Source organism: Dermacentor andersoni, chromosome 3 (genome assembly GCF_023375885.2).
Source record: "Dermacentor andersoni chromosome 3, qqDerAnde1_hic_scaffold, whole genome shotgun sequence".
In the NCBI taxonomy this organism is placed as follows: domain Eukaryota; kingdom Metazoa; phylum Arthropoda; class Arachnida; order Ixodida; family Ixodidae; genus Dermacentor; species Dermacentor andersoni.
In genome coordinates this window covers 202,900,835-202,921,625 of record NC_092816.1, presented here as the reverse complement: position 1 = coordinate 202,921,625, position 20,791 = coordinate 202,900,835, and the positions used below count along the sequence as shown (strand labels likewise).

The following is a 20,791-nucleotide window of genomic DNA, read 5'->3' as shown; positions in this document are numbered from 1 at the left end:
ACGTTTAGGCTATGGCGCTCGGTCTCAGCTACAACGAACGCCCGCAAGCCTAGCCGATCGGCTACAGCGAACGCCTTGGTGTCGCGGACCACTTTCCACGTGGCGAGATCCGCCGACCCTGTGCTGTGCACGCTCCGAGAATTGGCTTTCCCGCGGCGTCTCGCCGGAGGCACGGAGGAGCGGCGATGCGGCGAGGGGATCGCCGCGATAACGAGAGAGAGAAAAAAAAATTCCAGCCGAGCACGCATCAGCAACGGGAACACACAAGTCGAAAGCGACAGCTCATTCGCCACGGGACCCCACTCGCCATCGTCGACGTCAGGGCAGCGGCGAAGTTTTCCACCAATTGACAACGTAGCACATGATCACGTGCTTTCGTACCCCCTCTTGTCCCTCCCCCCCCTTAACGCCGCGCCTCACACCTCACACGACTGCGGGACTGTCTTTTTCTTACTTGTGGTTGTGCTAGCGTTGTCGGCGTTGTTTCCTACTGGTGTGCTCCCGTGCCTATCCGAGATGGCAGATTCGCCGGCGTCTACATCGACAGTGAAGCGAAAAGCTTTGGACTTGGCCACGAAACTGTTAATCTTGAAAGACCTTTCCCAAGGCGCGAAAAACCACGAACTTGTGAAAAAGTATGGTTTGTCGAAATCGACAATATCCACGATACTAAAAGAGAAGGACAAAATCTACAAGAGTGCCGCCACGGACTCCGCGACAAGGAAGCGCCTACGAAAAGCCACATATGCAGACGTTGAAGACGCGCTTCTAAAGTGGTTCCTTGATACTCGAGCACGCAATGTTCCCATCAGCGGGCCGCTGATGTTGTCCAAAGCAAAGGACTTAGCGTTCCTCCTGGACTTCCCAGATTTTTCTCCTGGCAATGGCTGGCTCCATCGCTTCAGGATCGCCACGGAATTATTTTCAAGACCATCAACGGCGAATCGGCATCGGTAAGCGACGAAGACATCAACACGTGGATGTCTAAAAACTTGGCCCGTGTATCAGGTTATGCTGAAAGGGATGTGTATAACACCGATGAAACGGCACTATTCTATCAAATGCTGCCTGGCAAAACGCACGCTATGAAGGGTGATAAATGTGCTGGCGGCAAGCACAGCAAAGTTCGCATAACTGTGCTTTTGTGCACCAACATGGATGGAAGCGATCGATGCTTGCCATTTGTCATCGGTAAATCAAAGAGGCCACGTTGCTTCCGCACATATGTACCAGTGCGTTACAGGCATAACTTGAAGTCGTGGATGACACGCGAGTTGTTCGCAGAATGGCTTATTGACTTTGACAGCAGCATGGCGAAGAAAGGGCGCAAAGTTCTTCTGATTCTCGACAACTGTACTGCCCACCATGTCCAAGCTGTCTTAACAGCAGTTGAGTTGCTTTTTCTGCCACCAAATGTAACTTCAAAAGCGCAACCGCTGGACATGAGTGTAATATGGTCGTGTAAAGCGGCCACCCGGCGCCGTGTTGTGCAGCGGATGCTGATTGCAGTTGATCGCCCCGCTGCCAATGTGCCTCTGCAGGTCTCGCTGTACTTGGCGATAGAAATGATCAAAGCGGCGTGGATGGACGTGACACCCGAACGCATCCGGAATTGTTTTCGCAAGGCCGGCTTCGCTGACGCACCTGAAGCAAGCATTGAAGACACTGAACAAAGCCAGCCTGACGACGACTTGTGGCGACGCGTTGTTCACGCTAACCTGGCCGGCTGCGATCTTGATTGGCAAGATTTTGTTGATGTGGATGACGCTGCTGAAGTTGCAGAGTCGTTTTGCGACGAGACCGCCGTCCGGGAAGTGCGGGCATCAAGCGACGCTGAAGCATCGGACGATGACAACGATCCGTCGGAGCCAGCACCCGTAAGCGCGACCACAGCAGTGAGCCATATTGAGGCACTTAAAAATCTTGTGTATTTTAAGTCCTTGGGTGACGAACACATCGCAGCTTTGAACAAGCTTGAAACCGCCGTCATTGGGTGTGCTCTGACGAGGCAGACAACGATCACCGATTTTTTTTCTCAATAAATTTTTGTTTTGATTGATGTCAATTTTTGTGTGTGGCCCACATACCACGAACTTCTGTATAGAACGAACGAATTCCGCGCAACGCTCGGGTTCGTTATAAGCAGGCTGAAGTGTAGTGAGGCCGCGCGCATACTGCGCAAGGCCGAAGACATCAGACGCAAAAGTGCTGTGGTGATCAAGTGGTTTCCGGGCCACATGGGCAGTGACATGTCGGAACGTGGGAACGTGAACCACAACGAGCCGGCCAACTCAGCCGCGTGAGAACTAACCAACCGCGCAGCTGCAAGCATGGCCGACTCGGACTGTTGGTCGCAGTGCAGTGCCAAGGACAAGATGACCACCTTCAACGAAATAGTGAAGTGGTATAGACTGAACAGACAGACTATGCCGCCATCTCACCCGGGGCTTACCCGGAAGGAGACAGTGTTATACAGACAGTTACAGACGGGGTCCCTGCTCACCCCGGTGCTAGCTAAGCACGTGTGTCCGAGCGTGTACGCGAGTGACGTGTGTAGACTGTGTGCGAAGGAGAGAGCCACCGCAGCTCACATCCTTTGGGACTGTAGCGTAAATCCGCGAGAAGCCAGTGAGAAGCCAGCGAGAAGACGACGATCCCGCCGCAGCTAGAGGCTGCAACAGGGAGCTATGATCAAGAGACACAACTCAAGGCCGTCCAGCAGGTCTCGGCAGCTCTAGAGAGGCAGCTACCACGCGAAACCGAGGAGAAGGGTGGCAGCACCCCCAGGAAGGGGGCGGCGGCCCTCTCGGACCCGCAGAAGTAGCGATGGACCAAGACCTCGAGGAGCACAGCGCACTAGACTGACGTAGTGGCCGCATCGCGATAAAAGCTTGTCCTCCCTGCGTGGAGGGAGCCTAACCGATTCTGCAGGCATTTTAAATAAAGTTGTTCTCTCTCTCTCTCTCTCTCTCTCTCTCTCTCTCTTTGTTCTTACGCAGAGAGCAACTGCCCTTCCAGCTAGGGAACTTTTGAGGGAGCGAGCCCTAACGCCAAAGGATTTCAAAGCCAGCCGGGGCTGGCTTCAGAAATTGATGAAGCGCTTCGGCTTCATCCTCCGACGTCGCACTTCAATCACCCAGAAGCTGCCAAGCGATTTCGAAGCAAAAGAGAGAAGCAGCAGGCTACAACCTTGGGCAAATCAGCAACGCCAACCAGGTGGCTGTGTATTTTGATATGCCAGTGGCATACACCGTAAATGAAAAGGGTGCCAAGGAGGTGAAGGTGCGCTCTGCGGGCTACGAGAAGCAGCACACAATTGTGATGCTGTGCTGCACAGCTGATGGACATAAACTCCCTCCTTATATAATATTTAAAAGGAAGACACTGCCTGCTCGAGAAACTTTCCCAAGAAATGTCATTGTGTGAGCAAATGAGAACGGGTGGATGACGGGTGCGATGGTGGAAGAGTGGGTTAAGATTGTGCGGCAACGGTGTCCAGGAGCCCTTTTGACGAAGAACTCGCTCCTTGTCGTCGACTTTTACCGTGGGCACTTGACCGCCAACGTGAAGGCTGCACTCGCCCAAGCGAACACGGACCTCACTGTCATACCGGGCGGCATGACAGGCCAGTTGCAGCCACTTGATGTCTGCATCAACAAACCTTTCAAGGATCGTCTGCGGAAATATTACACGGACTGGTTGACTGACGAAGACCACATGCTGATTGCAATGGGCCACATCAAACGTGCATCGCTATCGCAGCTGGCGGGCTGGGTAGCTGCAGCGTGGGACGACATCCCAGGTACTTTGATCGTGCATGCCTTTAAAAAGTGCAGCATATGTAATGTGCTTGACGGTACTGAAGATAGTGCACTGTTTGAAGGTGACACTGACAAGGAACACAGCGACGAGTCTAGCAGCGACGACGACGTTGAATGAACTCTGCACGTTCAGATTCAATAAATGCTGTTTGCATTTTGTCAATGCTGTCCTCGCTTTTTTTGTTCGGCCTACATTAGAGGTAATATACATTCTTTTTTTTTCTTGGCTTCGGGCTTTAGTGGGTCGGCTTAAAATCAGGGTCGGCCTAGATTCGAGTAAATATGGTATGTCATGTCATATAATATGTCATATATGTGCCATGTCTCTCTCTCTCTCGCTCTTTTATTTTTTCAATACACCGTTTTGTTTGCCGGTTTGAGTTGTCTCTTTCTCTGGGCATTCTTATTTTCCTTCTTTTTTTCAATTTTGTTTGTTTTATGTGCTTGCACTATGTACGTTATTTTGGCGTGAGTGATGTGCCGCTTCTTATATTACCGTGAACTGTACTTTTGGTTTCCTTTCCTGACAACTCTTTGTATTGCTTTAGCGTTTTTATTTGTAACACTGTTTTACAAACACATTATCAGTGTAAACATTTTCAGCTCTCAAATTTTTAGCTCTCATGTATCGGTTTTCTGTTGTCATTTGTTCAACAATGCCCCCCTTACTCAATGCTCCCCCTTGGGCCTGTAAGGTATTTTGAAATAAATAAAAAATACATCAATCTGTGTAGTAAAACACAAGGACTCTGTGAAACCAATGGACCCAAATGAGAAGCTTGGAGGATTCTGCTGATACAGCTGTAGAACTAGCCCAGCCTTCAGCATGCAGGGTCTAATTAGTTTGTTGCACTGCTATTGGGATGCGTTTGTTGTACATTTCACCTAACGAAACATTTCTGAGCTGCAACATGCTATTTTAGGATTTCTTTTTGAAATTGTAGTATTTTTGGCATCTAATGTAATACAGTCAATCCTAGGTATATTGAGGTCGAAGGGGACGGCAAAACAGTTCTATAGATCGATAATTCGAAATATGGTATATGCCTATCTGAGGGCTTATCTGAGATCTCTACAAGCATCGGACAGTTTCCCGAGATTGTGAAATGAGGGAATTTACGGATTTGCTTCTTCAAGGCCATGTTGAATGCATAAAAGCCTCCCTCTCTCTCTCTCTCTCTCTCTCTCTCTCTCTCTCTCTCTCTCTCTCTCTCTCTCTCTCTCTCTCTCTCTCTCTCTCTCTCTCTCTCTCTCTCTCTATCTATCTATCTATCTATCTATCTATCTATCTATCTATCTATTTCTCTTTCTCTTTCTTTGTCTTTCTTTAAGAATTTTGCAATTCGCTCACAATGCAGAATGATCTTCGCAACGCTAACCCTAAAAGCCCGCACTGCCAAGATCTGAGACCGCGGTATGCCTCACAGGCTTCGAAGGGCTTGTTGCTTGTTTTTATTCAAGATAAGATAGAAATTGGTGCAGCGCAGAAGCAAATTAGCCCGTATGCATATGTGCCGTGTCGCCATCAACACACTTGTACTGCAAATGGCGTGGAAATGTGCGTGGCCGTGTGTCTGTTACAATACCAACAAACGCTGTCTAAGCAGCCAATTGTGATATGTGGTCAACAAGCCATGGACTATTGTGTCAGGTGTCAAAACTGACTTCCTGTTTGAACCAGTCGTCCTTGCTTCTTTGCTTCTTGGCCGCTGTAAAAAGGCAGCGCATCTCTTGCACGTCGCTCAGTTCTCTGACGTCTCGCAGCCAGTTTGTCTGTTGAGTCTTAGCCCTTCCCCTCCACTCCCTGCGTCGCCGACAGTACACACCTAGTTTCGAGAGTGGCTTTCAGCTTGCAGGACACCTCAGTCTCTTACCACTCACGTGTAACCGTGCGAGCAAGAATGAAACGTGTTCAGCGTCGACTCGTGAATTGTACAGCGGTGAGTCTCGCCCGTCACTGACACAATGGGGGGGGGGGTTCCGTAAAGTGCAGATGTAGTGTGCAGCAGTTTTGTTAAATTCAAACTGCTACATGAAGATTCCTCGAAGTGGAGGTTGGAGTTGGATTCACTTTGGCTGCTCGCAGAATCCTAACATGTCCTTCAAATGTCCTTTGTTTACAAGAACACAGACCCAGTGGTGCAGCATCCCATGCCCTATACAACTCAGTGAAAACATCAAGTTTCATACAAGCTTTGTTGTGGAATGCAGATCGGACCGGGAGGCCTTTTGGTTCTTAAAGCAGAGTGGCAATCTGCTCTTGCTGGCAACAAACGGCCGCAGTTTGCACAAGCCATCCATGTGCGCAGCGAGCAAAACTGAAAGCGTGCTGCTCATTTTTCCTCCATGGCCTGTACTGGCCTTCAGATTCGTTGTCTTGTTTGACAGATCTGCCAAAACAGTGCCATTTCACAGTGTCAGTGCCCTAATAATTTCCAACGACACATGAAGTGATCGTGTTCCTGTTAGATGAAGAGCACTTGCAGGGGTGCGGCGTAGTGTTCAATATACTTAATGTGGGGGTGAACGGTAGTTCGATGTATGCATAGTATGTCGCTATACTTTTGCATAGTATTTTCAAGGGGATTTTACACCTGTTCAGTATAAACAATAATTCTGTGTATCAGATTTTGGTATATTCGGGATCGCCTGTATTTTAAGCGTTGCGGTGTTAGAAGGTATGTCGAATAACATGCAACGCATACAGTTGCCATTTGGACTTTCAGACCTAATGGAAACAAGATGGTGTTAAAAATATTGGACAGTAGAACAAACGATTGGCAAATGTGTACAGCACAAGCACACAAACACATAGGCAGAAATGAGACAGGACGGACTTCTGACTAACAACTATGTTAGTTGTAGGTCAGATTAAGTTAGTGTGATATCCGCTTGACGTTGTACTTGTGTTGTGAGATGTCCTTGATGAATGCAACATGAGCCAAAGAAGGAACAAGCCACAGCCCAGAAAAATAGGTGGTGTCAATCGGAAAAGGGAGAAGAGAAGGAAGAGGAGAGCGTTGGCTGCGGGGGCTCAGAAGACTGGCGACAAGAACATGGTGCCGGTTCATGGAGTGGAGAAAAGAAAAGCTTGCCCAGGTGGAGCCAGAAGGCTGCCCTGCTATTCCAAGGGACCGGACTGCTCCGGGGATGTCCACAAACAACAGTCCACATTCGACCTGAGCCTGATGGATGGAGCCGACTGGCCAGTCAGGCAAGACGACCTGGGCCTGCCCCACAACCTGGGCCCCGCTGATCGTTGTGGAGTGGACCGACGCTTCCCGAAGAGCGCGGCTACAACCCGTGCGCCAAGCATTCCTAAGCGTTGATCTAGCACCCGGCCGTACTGACGTCTCCCGGAGAACGCAACTGGGATCTGTTCATTAACCATGCTGGTCGCGACTACCAGGCATCGCTTTGAGGCCAGCGTCAATAAGGGACCCTGCGGTTCATCCACTGCTGCATCGTCGGGAACTGCCCCATCATCTGGGCCGATGCAATTTTTTCCTGGTGAACCTGTGTTTATACCATCATTGTGACTCTATGACTTATCGTGTCTGTAACGGGCATAGTAGAGAAACATTTAGAGCAACACTGCAGTTTTGATCGCACCCTGTTTATTTGTTCCTACCAGCTATAGCGATGTTTTCTTCTGAGTGCTCGTGCATGTGTTGTAAATATAGCTTATTCGATCTTAGGAGAGTAGTGTGAAAAGACTGCATTTTATGTACGAACGGCTCTGTCTATTATTCACACCAACGTTGCCATTGCATGCTCAATATTTTCCCAAGAAGCTGATATTACAGTTAGTCAGCACTCCAATCTGTCTTGTTCCTTTCTGTGTCTTCGTCTGCTCATTCCATGCGCACTTCCAGTGTTGTACCAACTAGCCCAAAGGAACGTGTTTTAACCAATGAGAATTAATTGTGGCATTAACCCATTTGCATTTTCACTCTTTCAGCAGCTGGAAAGCTGAGCAGTGCGCTCCTTTGCTTGGTGTTCCACTCAAACGCCGCAAATCTGCTCAAATATTTTATTAATGATGCATTTTGCATTCACCAGTGCACATTATGACACATGGTCACAATTTGTATTTTTTATTTCGAATTATTTGTATATTAAACTATTTCACAATCTGCTTCCAGTTTGATACTGTAAATCCTCGTTGTAACGACATTGAAGGGGCAGCCATAAATATTTCCTTATACATATTACTTTGTTATATCCATTACAGCACGCACTGAGCTCTGAATCTCTTTGAGGATCCCTAAGGGAAGTTCACCTACTTTGTTTAGTTATATTGCATTTCATTATAGTGAGGTTTTGCTGTACCTCCAAGATCAACTGTAAATAATCCAAAAAAATTCAGAACAACCAAAATGCAATAGCTTAACCAAAAGATTAGCACTAAATATTGTAAGGCACAGACATGTCAGCATGCCATTCAAACTTCAAGATGCTTGAGCCGAACAAATTGGTTTCTCTTTAATTTGGCTGATACAAAGTCTTTACTTCTTTAGGTGTGGTCAAGCACAAAATAACAAAAGTCATTTTCTTTTCCTACTGACTGCTGTAGTTTGCACTACTGTGCAAGGCTGTAATGTCCTAGAGAAATGAGTTTGAGTGTAACAATTTAGGGAACAATTCTGCGTACATGAAGCTGTACTGTAACGCAATTTGAATTGTCCCGATGGGCAGCTTAAGAGAGATATACAGAGATAAGATTCTGCAGATTTTTACAGTGAAATGTCATCACCATGTCGCAGTTGTTGTGAGGTCATCATTCCGTCATCAATTGTTTCGCGCACTGAAATAAGGCTGCCAAAGGCGTCCATGTTGTTTTTTATATACCATTTTGCAGAGCCGTTACCACCAGCTTCTAGACCTGAGCCGGCCATCGCTACGTAACTTGGGTCTGGGGCCCAACGAGTGTGCGTTGAACCTGGGTGTGTTCGTGGTGCGGATGGTCGACTGGGTGCGGCACAATGTCACCGAGACGGCCGAGAACTGGATCAGAGCAAATCTCAGGTGAGTACCACAGATGCAGTATGGCTGATTGCCACACACTGTTTTGACTACGACTTTGGCGGTGTGTTTGCCCAAAAACTTGAAGAAAAGCCACGTGCGTAATGTAGAAACAGACCAGAAGTGGTACCTTGCATACGTAATGTGTCACATAATCTTATTGGGCCTTTATACTGTATATACTCGAATCTAGGCTAGCCCCGATTGTAAGCTGACCCCCGAAATTCTGAAGAAAAAAGAAGAAAAAACTTTCCTCGAATGTAGGCCAAATAAAAAACCGAGGACAGCATTCACAAAATGAAAACAGAATTTATTGAATATTAACATGCTGAGCTCATTCTACACCCTCGTCGCTGCTAGCCATCAAATGCCATCCTCGTTGCAGCGCAGGCACAAAGCATCTCCCGTTGCTCTCTCCAACGACAGACAATCTTCTCGTCGATGCCGAAGTTCCACCCGCTTTGAACGTTTGATGATGCCTCCATGGCTAGCAAAACTCCTTGTTTGAAAGCAACACTATAGTGGCATCACCTGTTTGGTGCCGTTACAATAGTGCCACGCTAAGCCACCTAACAGCCGTAGCCACGCTGCATGTCGATTTCACACAGGTCAAACTGGTGACGTCGCTCTTGTACTTCACTTTGCTACTGGTGCGGCTCATAGCGGCTGTGATACTGACTTTTCTAGATGGCACTAGCTATGTACCATACTTATCAATTTCAGTTAAAAACTGGCGCGTTCTTTTAAAATCCTCGAGTCTAATCCAGCCCTAGAGTTTGCTATAAGATTATTTGAAAAAGAACTATCGGCTTAGATTTGAATAAATGCGGTAAATTTAATTTGTTAAATTGTTAGACAATTCCCTTGCAATATTTCTACGAATACAGTCAATACCGTATATATCGAACCCGGATATATCGAATTATTGCCTATATCGAACAGTTGAAAAATCCCCTTGGGAATCCCATGCAAAAGTATAGCGCTATTGTTCGCCTGTATAAAACTCCCGTGCACCGGCATATCGATGTACCGAACTCTGTGCTGAGCTGCGTCCCGGCAAGTGCGCTTCTCCCACGATACCCCACCCCCGCAAGTGCACTTCTCATCACGAAGATCTCGCGATGTTCCCGCGATCTCACGCGCGCCGCCCCGCGCTCTCAGAAAGGGGCATGTGGGTAAAAGGCACGTGACGAGGAGCACTTTGAGTGCAATTGGGTGGGAAAGGGAAACGGGAGGGAGAAACCACGCTGACCGCAGGCGCCCGTTTCCTGTGTTTTGGTTGGCGGACACCGCTGGCGCAGCGAGACGAATGAGGTCAGTGCAGCTTGGGCTTGTGGTAGTGCAGAGACACGGAGCGGTGCGTCTTTCGATTCGCTTTGTTCCTTTTATTCACGAGGCCAACGCGATGGCTTGAGACTCGTGTGGTGCAGTGCGTTTTTCTTTCCGCTTTTGGCACGGGTTCCGGATCCATGGCCACGAAAAAATGCAAGAATTTCGATTTTTCAACAAAGTCGGACATCATTCAGCGGGTGGAGGCTGGCAAGAAAAAGTCGTCGGTAGCCGCAAGAACAAAGCTGATGTTAAGCTCAAGGCAGTGCAGTCCAGTCGCCCTGGAGCGTGTCGTGTGCGCGTCCCAACCTTTTACAAGGTCGAGAAGGCATTGTACGCCTGGTTTTTGGAGACACGTGCCAAGAGCATACCTGTTGACGGCCCAGTGGTCATGGAGAAGGCCAAATGGTTTGCTGTGGCTTTCGGAGAAGAAAGCTTCACTGGTGGCACTGGTTGGCAGCAGTGATTTAAGAGTCACTACAGCATCGTCGGAAAGATTCTTTCGGGCGAAAGCGAGGCGACTAGCACGAGTCACATAGAAAAGTGGCTGTCCGAAGAGTGGCCAAATATTTCCGACTGCTTTTTGCCGTCACAAATATTCAATGCAGATGAGACAGCACTGTTTTGTCAAATGCTGCCAAACAAGACTCTGCATCTGAAGGGCACTGCATGCCATGGTAGAAAGAACAGCAAAGTGCGCATATCGATGTTGCTTGCTGCAAATATGGATGGGTCATGTAAACTACAGCCGTTTGTTATCGGTAAGAGCAAGTCGCCACACTGCTTTAAGAATGCAAAAGGCCTCCCGGTTTGATACGCTTCCATTAAGAAAGCTTGGATGACACACGATTTTTTCGTTGAGTGGCTACAGGCGTGGCATGCTGAACTGGAGAAGTCTGGCCGCAAAGCTTGTCTTCTTCTTGACAATTGTTCAGCCCATCATGTCGTCTGCCCATTAAAGCAGATCACCCTCAAGTTTCTGCCGCCAAACACAGCGGCAAAACTTCACCCTCTCGATCAAGGCATTGTGAAAGCGTTTAAGGTTGGGTACAGACGACGACTGGTGCAGAGGCTCCTAATCAACCTTCGATTAGGAATTGAACTCAAGGTGAACCTCCTCGGAGCCATTCAAATGCTGGCTGGTGCTTGGAACGACGTGAAGAAAAGCACAATTGTGAACCGCTTACGCAAAGCAGGCTTTGTGGTAGCTGCAGACGACGGATGTCTTGACAGTGAAGACGATGACGCTGGATGCCTGGACAGCGAATTTCGCGAGCTCTCGGCATTCCCAGGCGCCATCCCAGGCTGCATTACAGCACGCGATTTCGTCAGCGCTGATGACGGCGTGCAAGCTGTAGCAGATCACGCTGATGCGGAGATTGTGGCTGACATCATGGGTGACGAGGATGCGACTCGAGCAGCGGCGAAGGTTCCGATGAAGAGGACCAACCACGATGCACTGCAGCTGAACTTCCATAAGCTTTCAGCGTCATTCGAGGCTGTTGTGGCACAATGGAAGGAGCTGGCCTTTCTCATTTAGACAGTGTCAACAAGCTTGAGGATAGCTTAATGAACTTGATGGTGCAGAAGAAAAAGCAAGCGAAGGTTACAGATTTTTTTCTTTCAAAATAAAGTGCTCTGGTCATCGCACTGTGTTTTTGTTTTTTTACGCGCCTTGGAGACACAGATCGGTAAGTTCCTGTTAGTCATGACATCGGGAAACTGCCTTGAGATGTGTGGAGTTGTAAGAGAAGCTTTTGACTTGCATATTTTATATTTCGAATTATCGATATATTGAACTATTTCATGATCTCCTTTGAGTTCGATATATCCGGGATCGACTGTAGTGCCATGTACCGTCCGAAATGACGACTGGATTCTAACTAGTGCTCAGATGTGACAATTATTGGCAGATTGGCAAGTCTGGAAAAATGAAACTTCGACTGAAGGTACCATCGAAACCATAGCTTCAGTGCTCCTTGCAATTCCTCAATAAAACGAAGCGAAGTTTGCACTTTCGTTGACTTGACAAAACGGTATTTTAGTGACAGCAGCTTCTGTTATGTTCTCTAATTTTCCAGTCGGACGTCTAGGCTGTTTTAACGATGTCTACAGGAACGATAGATGCTCATGAATGCATGGTATTTTGATAATTGCGTTATGACTAATATCAAGTGCAACATTATTTTTCCCGCTATAGGCTGCTTTTATCCATCAGCATTTCAACACCATATGTGCCAGCACTCTTTCCTGTCGTGCGGGACTCTCTCGCACAAGAGCACACAGTTGATTTCAGACCGACCTTCAACTGAAGCTTCACTAACTGTCTAATCTCTTAAATTTCAAACACTGACTGTGCAAGTGGCCTTATTCATTACTGTAAAATATTGTGCAACACTCCGCATGAATGTACAGCTGTGTACAAGAACTGAACAAAGTATATGAAGACTCCAGCACCAGTTGAATGCGCACTATATCAGCTTGCTTGCACAGAAAAACAGATCAAACGCAATAATCGAGTATCGTGAAGCTTCTACGTGCTCTTTGACCTGAAAACCATTGCTTCGCAAGCCTAAAGAATGCAGTAAAAAATAAGCCAGGTACCTGCTGCCATTAGCAAAAACAAATGCACTCTGCCTAATACCAATTTATCCGTTTTCTCATTTGCGAAGCTGCTGCTTTCTCACATAGCATGGGCATCACTATGGCTAGTATTGATGCCAGCAATTCTGCATAATAATGTTTTTGTGTAGGCAAACTTACAAAAGTTAGCAACTAAAAGCCAGGCATATACTTTGTATATTCCAAATTTTTCACTCTCAGTAGTTATACGAAAATATAAAATTATTTTCATTCAGGTTCCTTGAGTTGCTTCTTTGAAGTTTCACATAAGAATTATAAAAAACTATCCAAGCATTTATTGCTGCCTTAGATCCATTGAATACCCCAGTGATCAGGTTGTAATTTTACGTACAGTTAAATCTTGAAACAACGAACTAAATTCTTGATATAACGAAGTATTCAACTTTTGATAACCGCTTGTTCATAGAACAGCATATATTTAGAACCTCAATATAACGAAGTGTGTCTGTGTGCGATTTCAATATAACGAAATTTCACTTCCACCACAAAGGAATGCCAAGACAATAAATGGAAGCTTCCGTCAACGCATATCGTCAAATGATTGAATTACAAGCGACTGCTTGCACCTCTGCAATCGCACGCGGCGCAACAAGAGCAACCGCTAAAGTGGAGCCACATCATGTTCCGTATAAAGTCCAAGTGCGATGAGATCCTGTCGTGGCCCGCGCGCTTTCTGCTTTAGGTGCGAGTGAAAGTGTGCGAGGGTGAGACGAGAGATTCTGGCTTCATGAGTGCCGCCTTCCTGCACGAGCAAAGGAAAAGAGGGGAGGGGAGCTTACTCGCAGTAACGCAGTCAAGCGCGTGCGAAGGGCGGGGGGTAAGTTGGCATGCGTCGCAATTTCTGGCACACATCTCAGCCGGGGCTGCACAAGGCTGTAAGCATGGCTGAGCACATGCGTAGCCGTGCACCTTGCTTTAGAGGTAATCTGCGGCGTGTGCAAAGAGTGGGCGTGCCGAGACGGCATTGCACCATGTAAACTGTCTTCTCACACGTTTACTGTTGGAGGTTGCGTAATCTAGAGCTTCAGTGGCTTATTGGAAACGAAGCATTAATTACCCACTGTCAGTGCATTTAATGATGGCGTCTTCCCAGTGCGGGTGTTGCTATCAGCTGCGAGGGCGGAGTGCACGTGAAAGCGTGGCTGACTTCACTTCAGGGGGGACCCTGCGCCTGAAAACTTTGTTTAATTCTTTGTTGATTTTGATGAAACTTGCCGCGTTTTTGTATTTCAATGTGCTAGTTTTAAATATACATCCAGTTTTCTTGCACAGTAAATAACTTTCCATAAATTGAAGAAATTCAGCTTTATTGCATAGTTTGTTTGGAGGTGAGCTATCTACCCAACTATACATGGCATAATAAATATCGACATACAAAAATGATATGGCACTAACATAGAGTGCAAATAAGTAAGTATGGTGTTCTAACGCAATTTTATATCAAATGAGAACATTGCAAACTTTAGTGAGAGAAATTCATCTAACTGCTAAAAAAAGAGACATTTTTTTAAAATGTTCTAATAAATGCAACAACGTTATTTCGTTTATTTGCACGCTACACAGCTTTGCCTTCCTGAAAAAAAAAAAAAGAATTACTGTGATAGCATCAGTATAAGCAGTGATAATGCACCTCAAATGGGGCATAATCATCAAAATTGTGGTTTTTAGAAAACAACAAATGACATTTCACAACTGATATATTGAAAGAAAGTGTGGAAAAAAGAAAATGGCACCCATGGCCATTTGGTCGTTTCTGCTCGACTACATAGTATGCACTGCGAGTACGTTCACTTCAAAAGGATTACACGTTTCCGGGCCCTCAATTCTCCACAAGCTCCATCTCGGCGCAACTTCACAGCATATCTCGCGAACCACAGTCAGTTTAGTAGCGAGACCGTAATCCTGATCGCTCCGCACCAGCTACGCAGAACCACCGCATGTATTACATGAGAAAACGCCAAGAAGATTATTCACTGCTGCAAGTCCAACGGCAACGTACAAAGTAGCGGGCTTCGTGACCGAGGTTGTTGCATTATCGCCGGTCGGATCTTCAAAATAATGCTGAATATTTTGCTCTGTGGCCGTCGTAGATGCAATCTTGTTGAGCATAGCTTTTTCATGTGCTCTTATCTTATCCACTTCCTCTTCAATTAGGACAGCCGTGTTCAATTCTTACGCGAGTGTAACCGGCGTGTGGATATGCATGATCCGTCAAAGCAGTGAGGCGTCGACGTTCGGCGGCGGTACGACTTCAGCGGTGAGCTGCCGGGTATCCTGTGTCGACTGCAACGACCGAATTGCTTTCGGAAGTTTATTGGGTCTCGTATGTTTCCGCCCATAATGATTCACGGAACAGAACTTTGTTGGACCTCTAGCATATCCAGCGTCGCAGTCGCGAGACTAAGACAAAATGGCAGCTGTTTGCCTCATTTGAGCGCTCGGGGTCCTTGGAGCCAATAAATGACTCGCCATCTTGGTCACGTGCTCAAACTGGTCAATAATAGCGTGCGGCACATTTTTTTTTGTGACCGCAGTGCCAGCAATGTTGCTGACCGACGAATAAAAAAAGCCAGGAATGTCACCTTTCAAATGATACCAAAATGGCGCTGGCAGAGTGCGTAGTTATCGAGTTATGTGTGACGAAAATCGGCCGCGATTTGTCCCCAGTTTAGAGGGCAACACTTGCAGATTTGCATCTTTAGATCACGATAAAGGAAGAACTTCATGGTATTTTGTAACCAAATTACGGAGATAGTCGCGGAAACGTGTCAGGAACGCTGAAAATAAAATTGAAAATTTGAATTTTGGGCCGATTTTGGGTCCCCAAGACCCGGCTCCCCCCTTAATTCGTACCGCCGATGTGAAGATATCGTCAACGTGGCATGAAACCATATCATTCGTCACCAACTCCTAAATTCGTTGAAATGAATTGTTTTCTCATTAAAGTTTGCTTGTTTTGATTGCCCAATAATTCAGAAAATTGTGTGGCCCCTTTTCCTTGTAAGAAAAATTGACTGGCATCTGTACTTATTTGCAAAAAAAGGTCAAATTTCTATACAATGAAATTTCAATATAATGAAGCAAATTGCCGATTTTACCTACTTCGTTATATAGAGGTTTAACTCTATCACAGCATACATTGTGACTACTAAGTCTTAAAATGAAATGTTAAAACATAAAAAGACCGAACGTAAGCGCATTTGTAGTGGTAATGAAAGAGTTACGAATGTGGCAAATAGGCACAATGTGCCTATCGTATTCTTGGCACCTCATAATCTTGCTGAGCTCTGCGCATGCATTCCAGACAAGAAATGAGTACAAGGCTGCGAGAAAAAGCATGTAAAGCCATTTGTGCAGTGCATAGTCAGGGTGGTTTACAGGGTCCATTACTAAAGTAATGCGATGATTTTATTATAATGCGACTATCTATGGCAGCGCACGGTAAATCCAGTTAAGAAATGTGGTGAGGGTTCTGCCTTGCCAATGCAGCCGGTCGCCTAGTTTACTCCAAGCAGTGTGAGCGGATAACACGGCACGGTGGAGCGTTCACTTGAACAGCAATACACTATCAAGTTTTGCCTGAAGCTTGGAAAGAATGCAACCAAAACATTCCAGATGCTAAAAGAGGCCTTCAATGACGACTGCATTTCAAGGTCACAGTCCAGGAGGTGGCACAAGGCATTCAAGGAGGGCCGGGAGGAGTTCGCCGACGAACGCCATTCTGGGCCCAACAACGACCAGAACCGACGAAAACGTCAATTCTGTGCACGAAGTTTTGCGTTCCGACAGTAGACTGAGCATAGAGCGAATTGCTGGCAGCCTACACATGTCCACGTTTGCGGTACATGGTATAGTGACCAAGGATCTGCAAATGCACAAGGTCTGCACAAAGCTTGTGCCGAAAGTTTTCACAGAAGATCAGAAAGAAGTTCGAGTTTTGCGCTGTCAAGAATTGCTGGATTTGATTCAAATCAGCCTGACTTTCTTAACTCTGTCGTAAGCGGAGACGAATCATGGATGTTCGAGTACGACTCAGAATCGAAAAGGCAGAGCAGCGAGTGGCACACAAAATCATCCCCCCGCTTCAAGAAAGCGCGAATGAGCAAGTCCCGTCCTGCATCAAAACAATGCTCATTGTCTTCTTTCCGAGGAATCGTCCATATTGAGTTTGTACCTCAGGGAGAAACTGTCAACTCAGCCTTTTATCTGAGGTGCTCAAGAGATTGAAACGCCGAGTCGCGTGCGTGAGGGCGGACATCAAAAACACGGTCAAGCTCCACCATGGCAATGCCCCCAGCCACACGTCCTTCATCGTTACCAACTTCCTGGCCCGGAGCAACATTCTGGTGGTCCATGATCCCCCTTACAGTCCCGACTTGCCTCTGTGCCACTTTTTTTTTGTTTCCCCGGCTGAAGAGAGCGCTGAAAGGAAAGCATTGAGAGACCGTGGAAAACATCCAAAAGCATGTTACAGCGTTCTTGAGAGACATTCCCGTCGAGGACTTTCAGGTGTGCCTTCCAGGCATAGCAGACACGTCTCCTTAAGTGTATTGATACAGGGGAAGAGTATTTTGAACAATTTTAACCATTTTTACAGGTCTGGTCAGTAAATCTATTTTTCCCAGAAAATGCGCATTACCTTTATAATGAACCCTGTACCTCTACCTATACCTATACCTCTGCCTTGGGGAAGGTGGGGCAGTCTGACAGGTGTGTGAACGACAGGGCCTGAAAAGCACGCCATATCACTAAAAAATCAGGGATATACACAACTGCCCACACACTGCGAAAGCTACAAGTATGTGCCATCGTTTGGTGAAAAATTCATGAGCCATTCCACTGTGTGAAGGTGGATGGCCAGCAAAGCTGTTTAGCACACGACAAAAGTGGCACAGAATTTTGAACACACATACAAACACATTTATTGCCCTGATTGGTGGTCATCGTGACGAAAGGTATGCACATAGATCTATATTCATTCTAGTGAACCTTATATATATATATATCCTTTGCATTATGAGAAAAATTAGCCATTGCATATTTTGCTTGCATGGTGCGGGGGGGGGGGGGGGGGGGGCGTATGGGCCATTGCTGATGTTGATAGTTTTTGCTCGCGTACACGAAAATTCCACGGAACCCTAGCCACAAACAGCTTCGCTGTGTAATGAAGAAGAAGAGCACAAGGACAAGGCCAGCCAGGTCGTCTGTTCCATGCCTGCAGTGCAACCAGTGGGCCAGCCGGATCGCCAGTGCTTAGCACGAGCAGAGTCCTTCCATGTTTTTCTGGTCACGAAACTCCGCCGTCACGCTATGGGAGAGGTTCATATGCTGCCCAAAAGTGCCGCGACGCGGCGCCACTGTGCCACAGAGGGCATCGTTCGCGTACCGAAACGCGTGCGCAGTGCGAGGCGAGCTGAATGATCGGGTGTGTTCTGTGCATGTGCTGCGCTATTTTTCGAGTATTCGGCTGTTGCAAGTAACGTGTTGCAAGTAACAGCTGAAGAAGTATCTCTAACAAGCCATTTAAAAAAAATTGCTGTATTTGTGATTTGGCTACTTGTGTTTTGCCATGTGTTATGAAATGCTTATGCTTTACACTATCTTGTTTATAGAAACAATCGATTATGCATTCTGTATTTAATGCCATTCGTTTGCTGGTGTTTGTTTCCTGCCCCCCCCCCCCCCCCCCCCCCCCCCGATGCATATCTCTCACGTTTGATGTTATTTCTTTATGCTTATTATATCAGTGTCATGCTTTTAACAAATTTCTTGCATTGTGAATGGTGGACCATTCGCGACCGGACGCCTCTCTGCTGTCTGTATTTCGCTCCGCTTATTTTACATGATAAATAAATGATCGTGCTTGTTTGTTGTTTTTGCACCAACACGTTCTATTTCTTTTCTTGATCGAATTATAAAGTTTTTAACATATTGTAAATAGTTGCGCATTAAGAACCAAAATACCTAGTCTCATCGTTTCTGCGTCGAAACCACGAGCAGCGTGAATAAGTGCTTGGCTTACGTACTGACGCTTCTAAACGACTGCTTGCTAAGGCAATTGCCTAATTAAAATACAGCTAGTTCCAACTGTGCAGCTCCTAACACTTCACGTTCGCCTTAATCCGTTGCTAAAAGCTGCACCGAAGACATTTAGTAGCGAAGTTTGTCTTGCATTAATCCTACCTAAATCTCATTCAGAAATGGCATAGCTTTGCCAAGAAATCTTGAGCGCACGGAGCAGCTCAATTTTCTTTTCTTTGTCATTAAGTATTCTACGGTAGCAGCCCTTTGCAATAACAATTTCATTCTTTTGATCTCCTTATAAGATACTGCCCACAGTCAGAGTCCTCTGCCACAGTTTAACAGAAATTTAGTGAACAGCTGTGCGCATGCTCGGCGAACAATCTGGCGCTATGCGCAACGGAGAGTTGGCGCTTACTTAGGGGTAAGCGGGGGTGCAACAGCCCATATGTTTGCATCTGGTGATAAGTTGGGACCACTGGTGCTTTGTTGCGAATGCGCGGTGTTTAATTTCAGGCAAATATTAAAAAGCGGAGCCCACCGAAGTGTTGAGGCGAACAGCGATGATGAAGAAATCTGGACCGAGACCGCCCGGCCGTGTACAGCGGACGCATTTCGACGGGGGCGAAATGCAAAAGACCCGTTTATCTAAATTTAGGTACATTTTAAAGACATTTAGTAGCGAAGTTTGTCTTGCATTAATCCTACCTAAATCTCATTCAGAAATGGCATCGCTTTGCAGGCCTTTAGGTGCATTTAAAGACATTTAGTAGCGAAGTTTGTCTTGCATTAATCCTACCTGAACCTCATTCAGACATTTATTTACGTTTATTTAAATTTAGGTGCATTTTAAAGGATCCCAGGTGGTCAAAATTAATCCTGAGTCCCCCACTAGGGCGTGCCTCATAATCGTATCGCGGTTCTGGCTGTTAAAATCCCAGATTTTTTAATTTTTTATTGGTCTGAGACCGCCGCAAGCTCCATGTTATGAGCGGCTTTTCTTTCGTCCCGGGCGCTCATATCATGGCAGAAGACGCGCTCAGGCAGTAATTTAAGCATATTCAATGTTAAAGATAATTACTTGAAGCTATAGCGATGGTTGAGGAAGTTGAGAAAGCTAGAATACCGAGGCTGCCCCACACACAACCACAGCGGTAGCGGCGTTGGCATGCCCTCTCATGCACGGTTGCGCCTCTAGCGGCGGGCGCTGGCTCTATATGAAACTGAGGCGGCACTTTCGTGACCAGAAAAAAAAATGGAAGGACTCTGGCACGAGTGTGAGCCGTTTGGGCAACCAGCTCTTTCTGCTCTTCTCGATTACGAATAGACGCTACCATCTGAACTGTTTAATACACTCCATTACAGCTGTAATAAAGGTATTAGGTAGAAGCAGGGATACCGTGGCATGTGAGCTCTTGGAGGCGTTTTTTTATCAACCAGAAGGGTGGCGGTAGCATTAGTAACACATCTGTCAACTTGAGAAAAGGTGAGAATAGGTTCCTGAAAAAGCTAAGTTGACAAGCTCCTCAGCTGTGATGAATTGGCTGGTTCTTTGTTTCTTTCATTTAAGCACCCCCGGTGGTGCCTGTTTTCATGCATGTGCACACCATGAACTTTTTTCTCAAATACCTCACCTGTTAGTGAGTGCTTCTGCTGTTCTCTGTCTTGTCTATTATTGCGCTCTTTTTTATTTTATTCTGTACCACGAGCCAACTTTGCCATAAAGTTGTCTTGTGAACCCTTTAGTGCCATTCACTTGGGCACCCACCCATGCACTGCCCAGCCGCTGCAGCTCCTGCGACTCCAGAGTATATTTGTCTTGTGTTTTCAGCACACTCTCTGCCTCAACAAAGGCAACTCCTGCAGAAAATAACATTGCGTACCTGTTGTTCCGGCTATGGAGAGGTCATCTAAACACACACATCTTTTAAGCTAAATTTCTGACTGCAGGT

The 20,791-nt window shown here is 46.5% G+C and overlaps 1 protein-coding gene across 1 annotated transcript in view; it reads left to right on the top strand.

The window, feature by feature from the left end:
- Positions 1-20,791, top strand: part of LOC126524355 (glycosyltransferase 8 domain-containing protein 1-like) — a 98,416-nt gene that overhangs the window by 52,260 nt on the left and 25,365 nt on the right. The window contains exon 6 of the mRNA XM_050172683.3: positions 8,683-8,849. Within this exon, the coding sequence (XP_050028640.2) occupies positions 8,683-8,849 (167 nt within the window). The remainder of the gene's footprint in view (positions 1-8,682; positions 8,850-20,791) is intronic.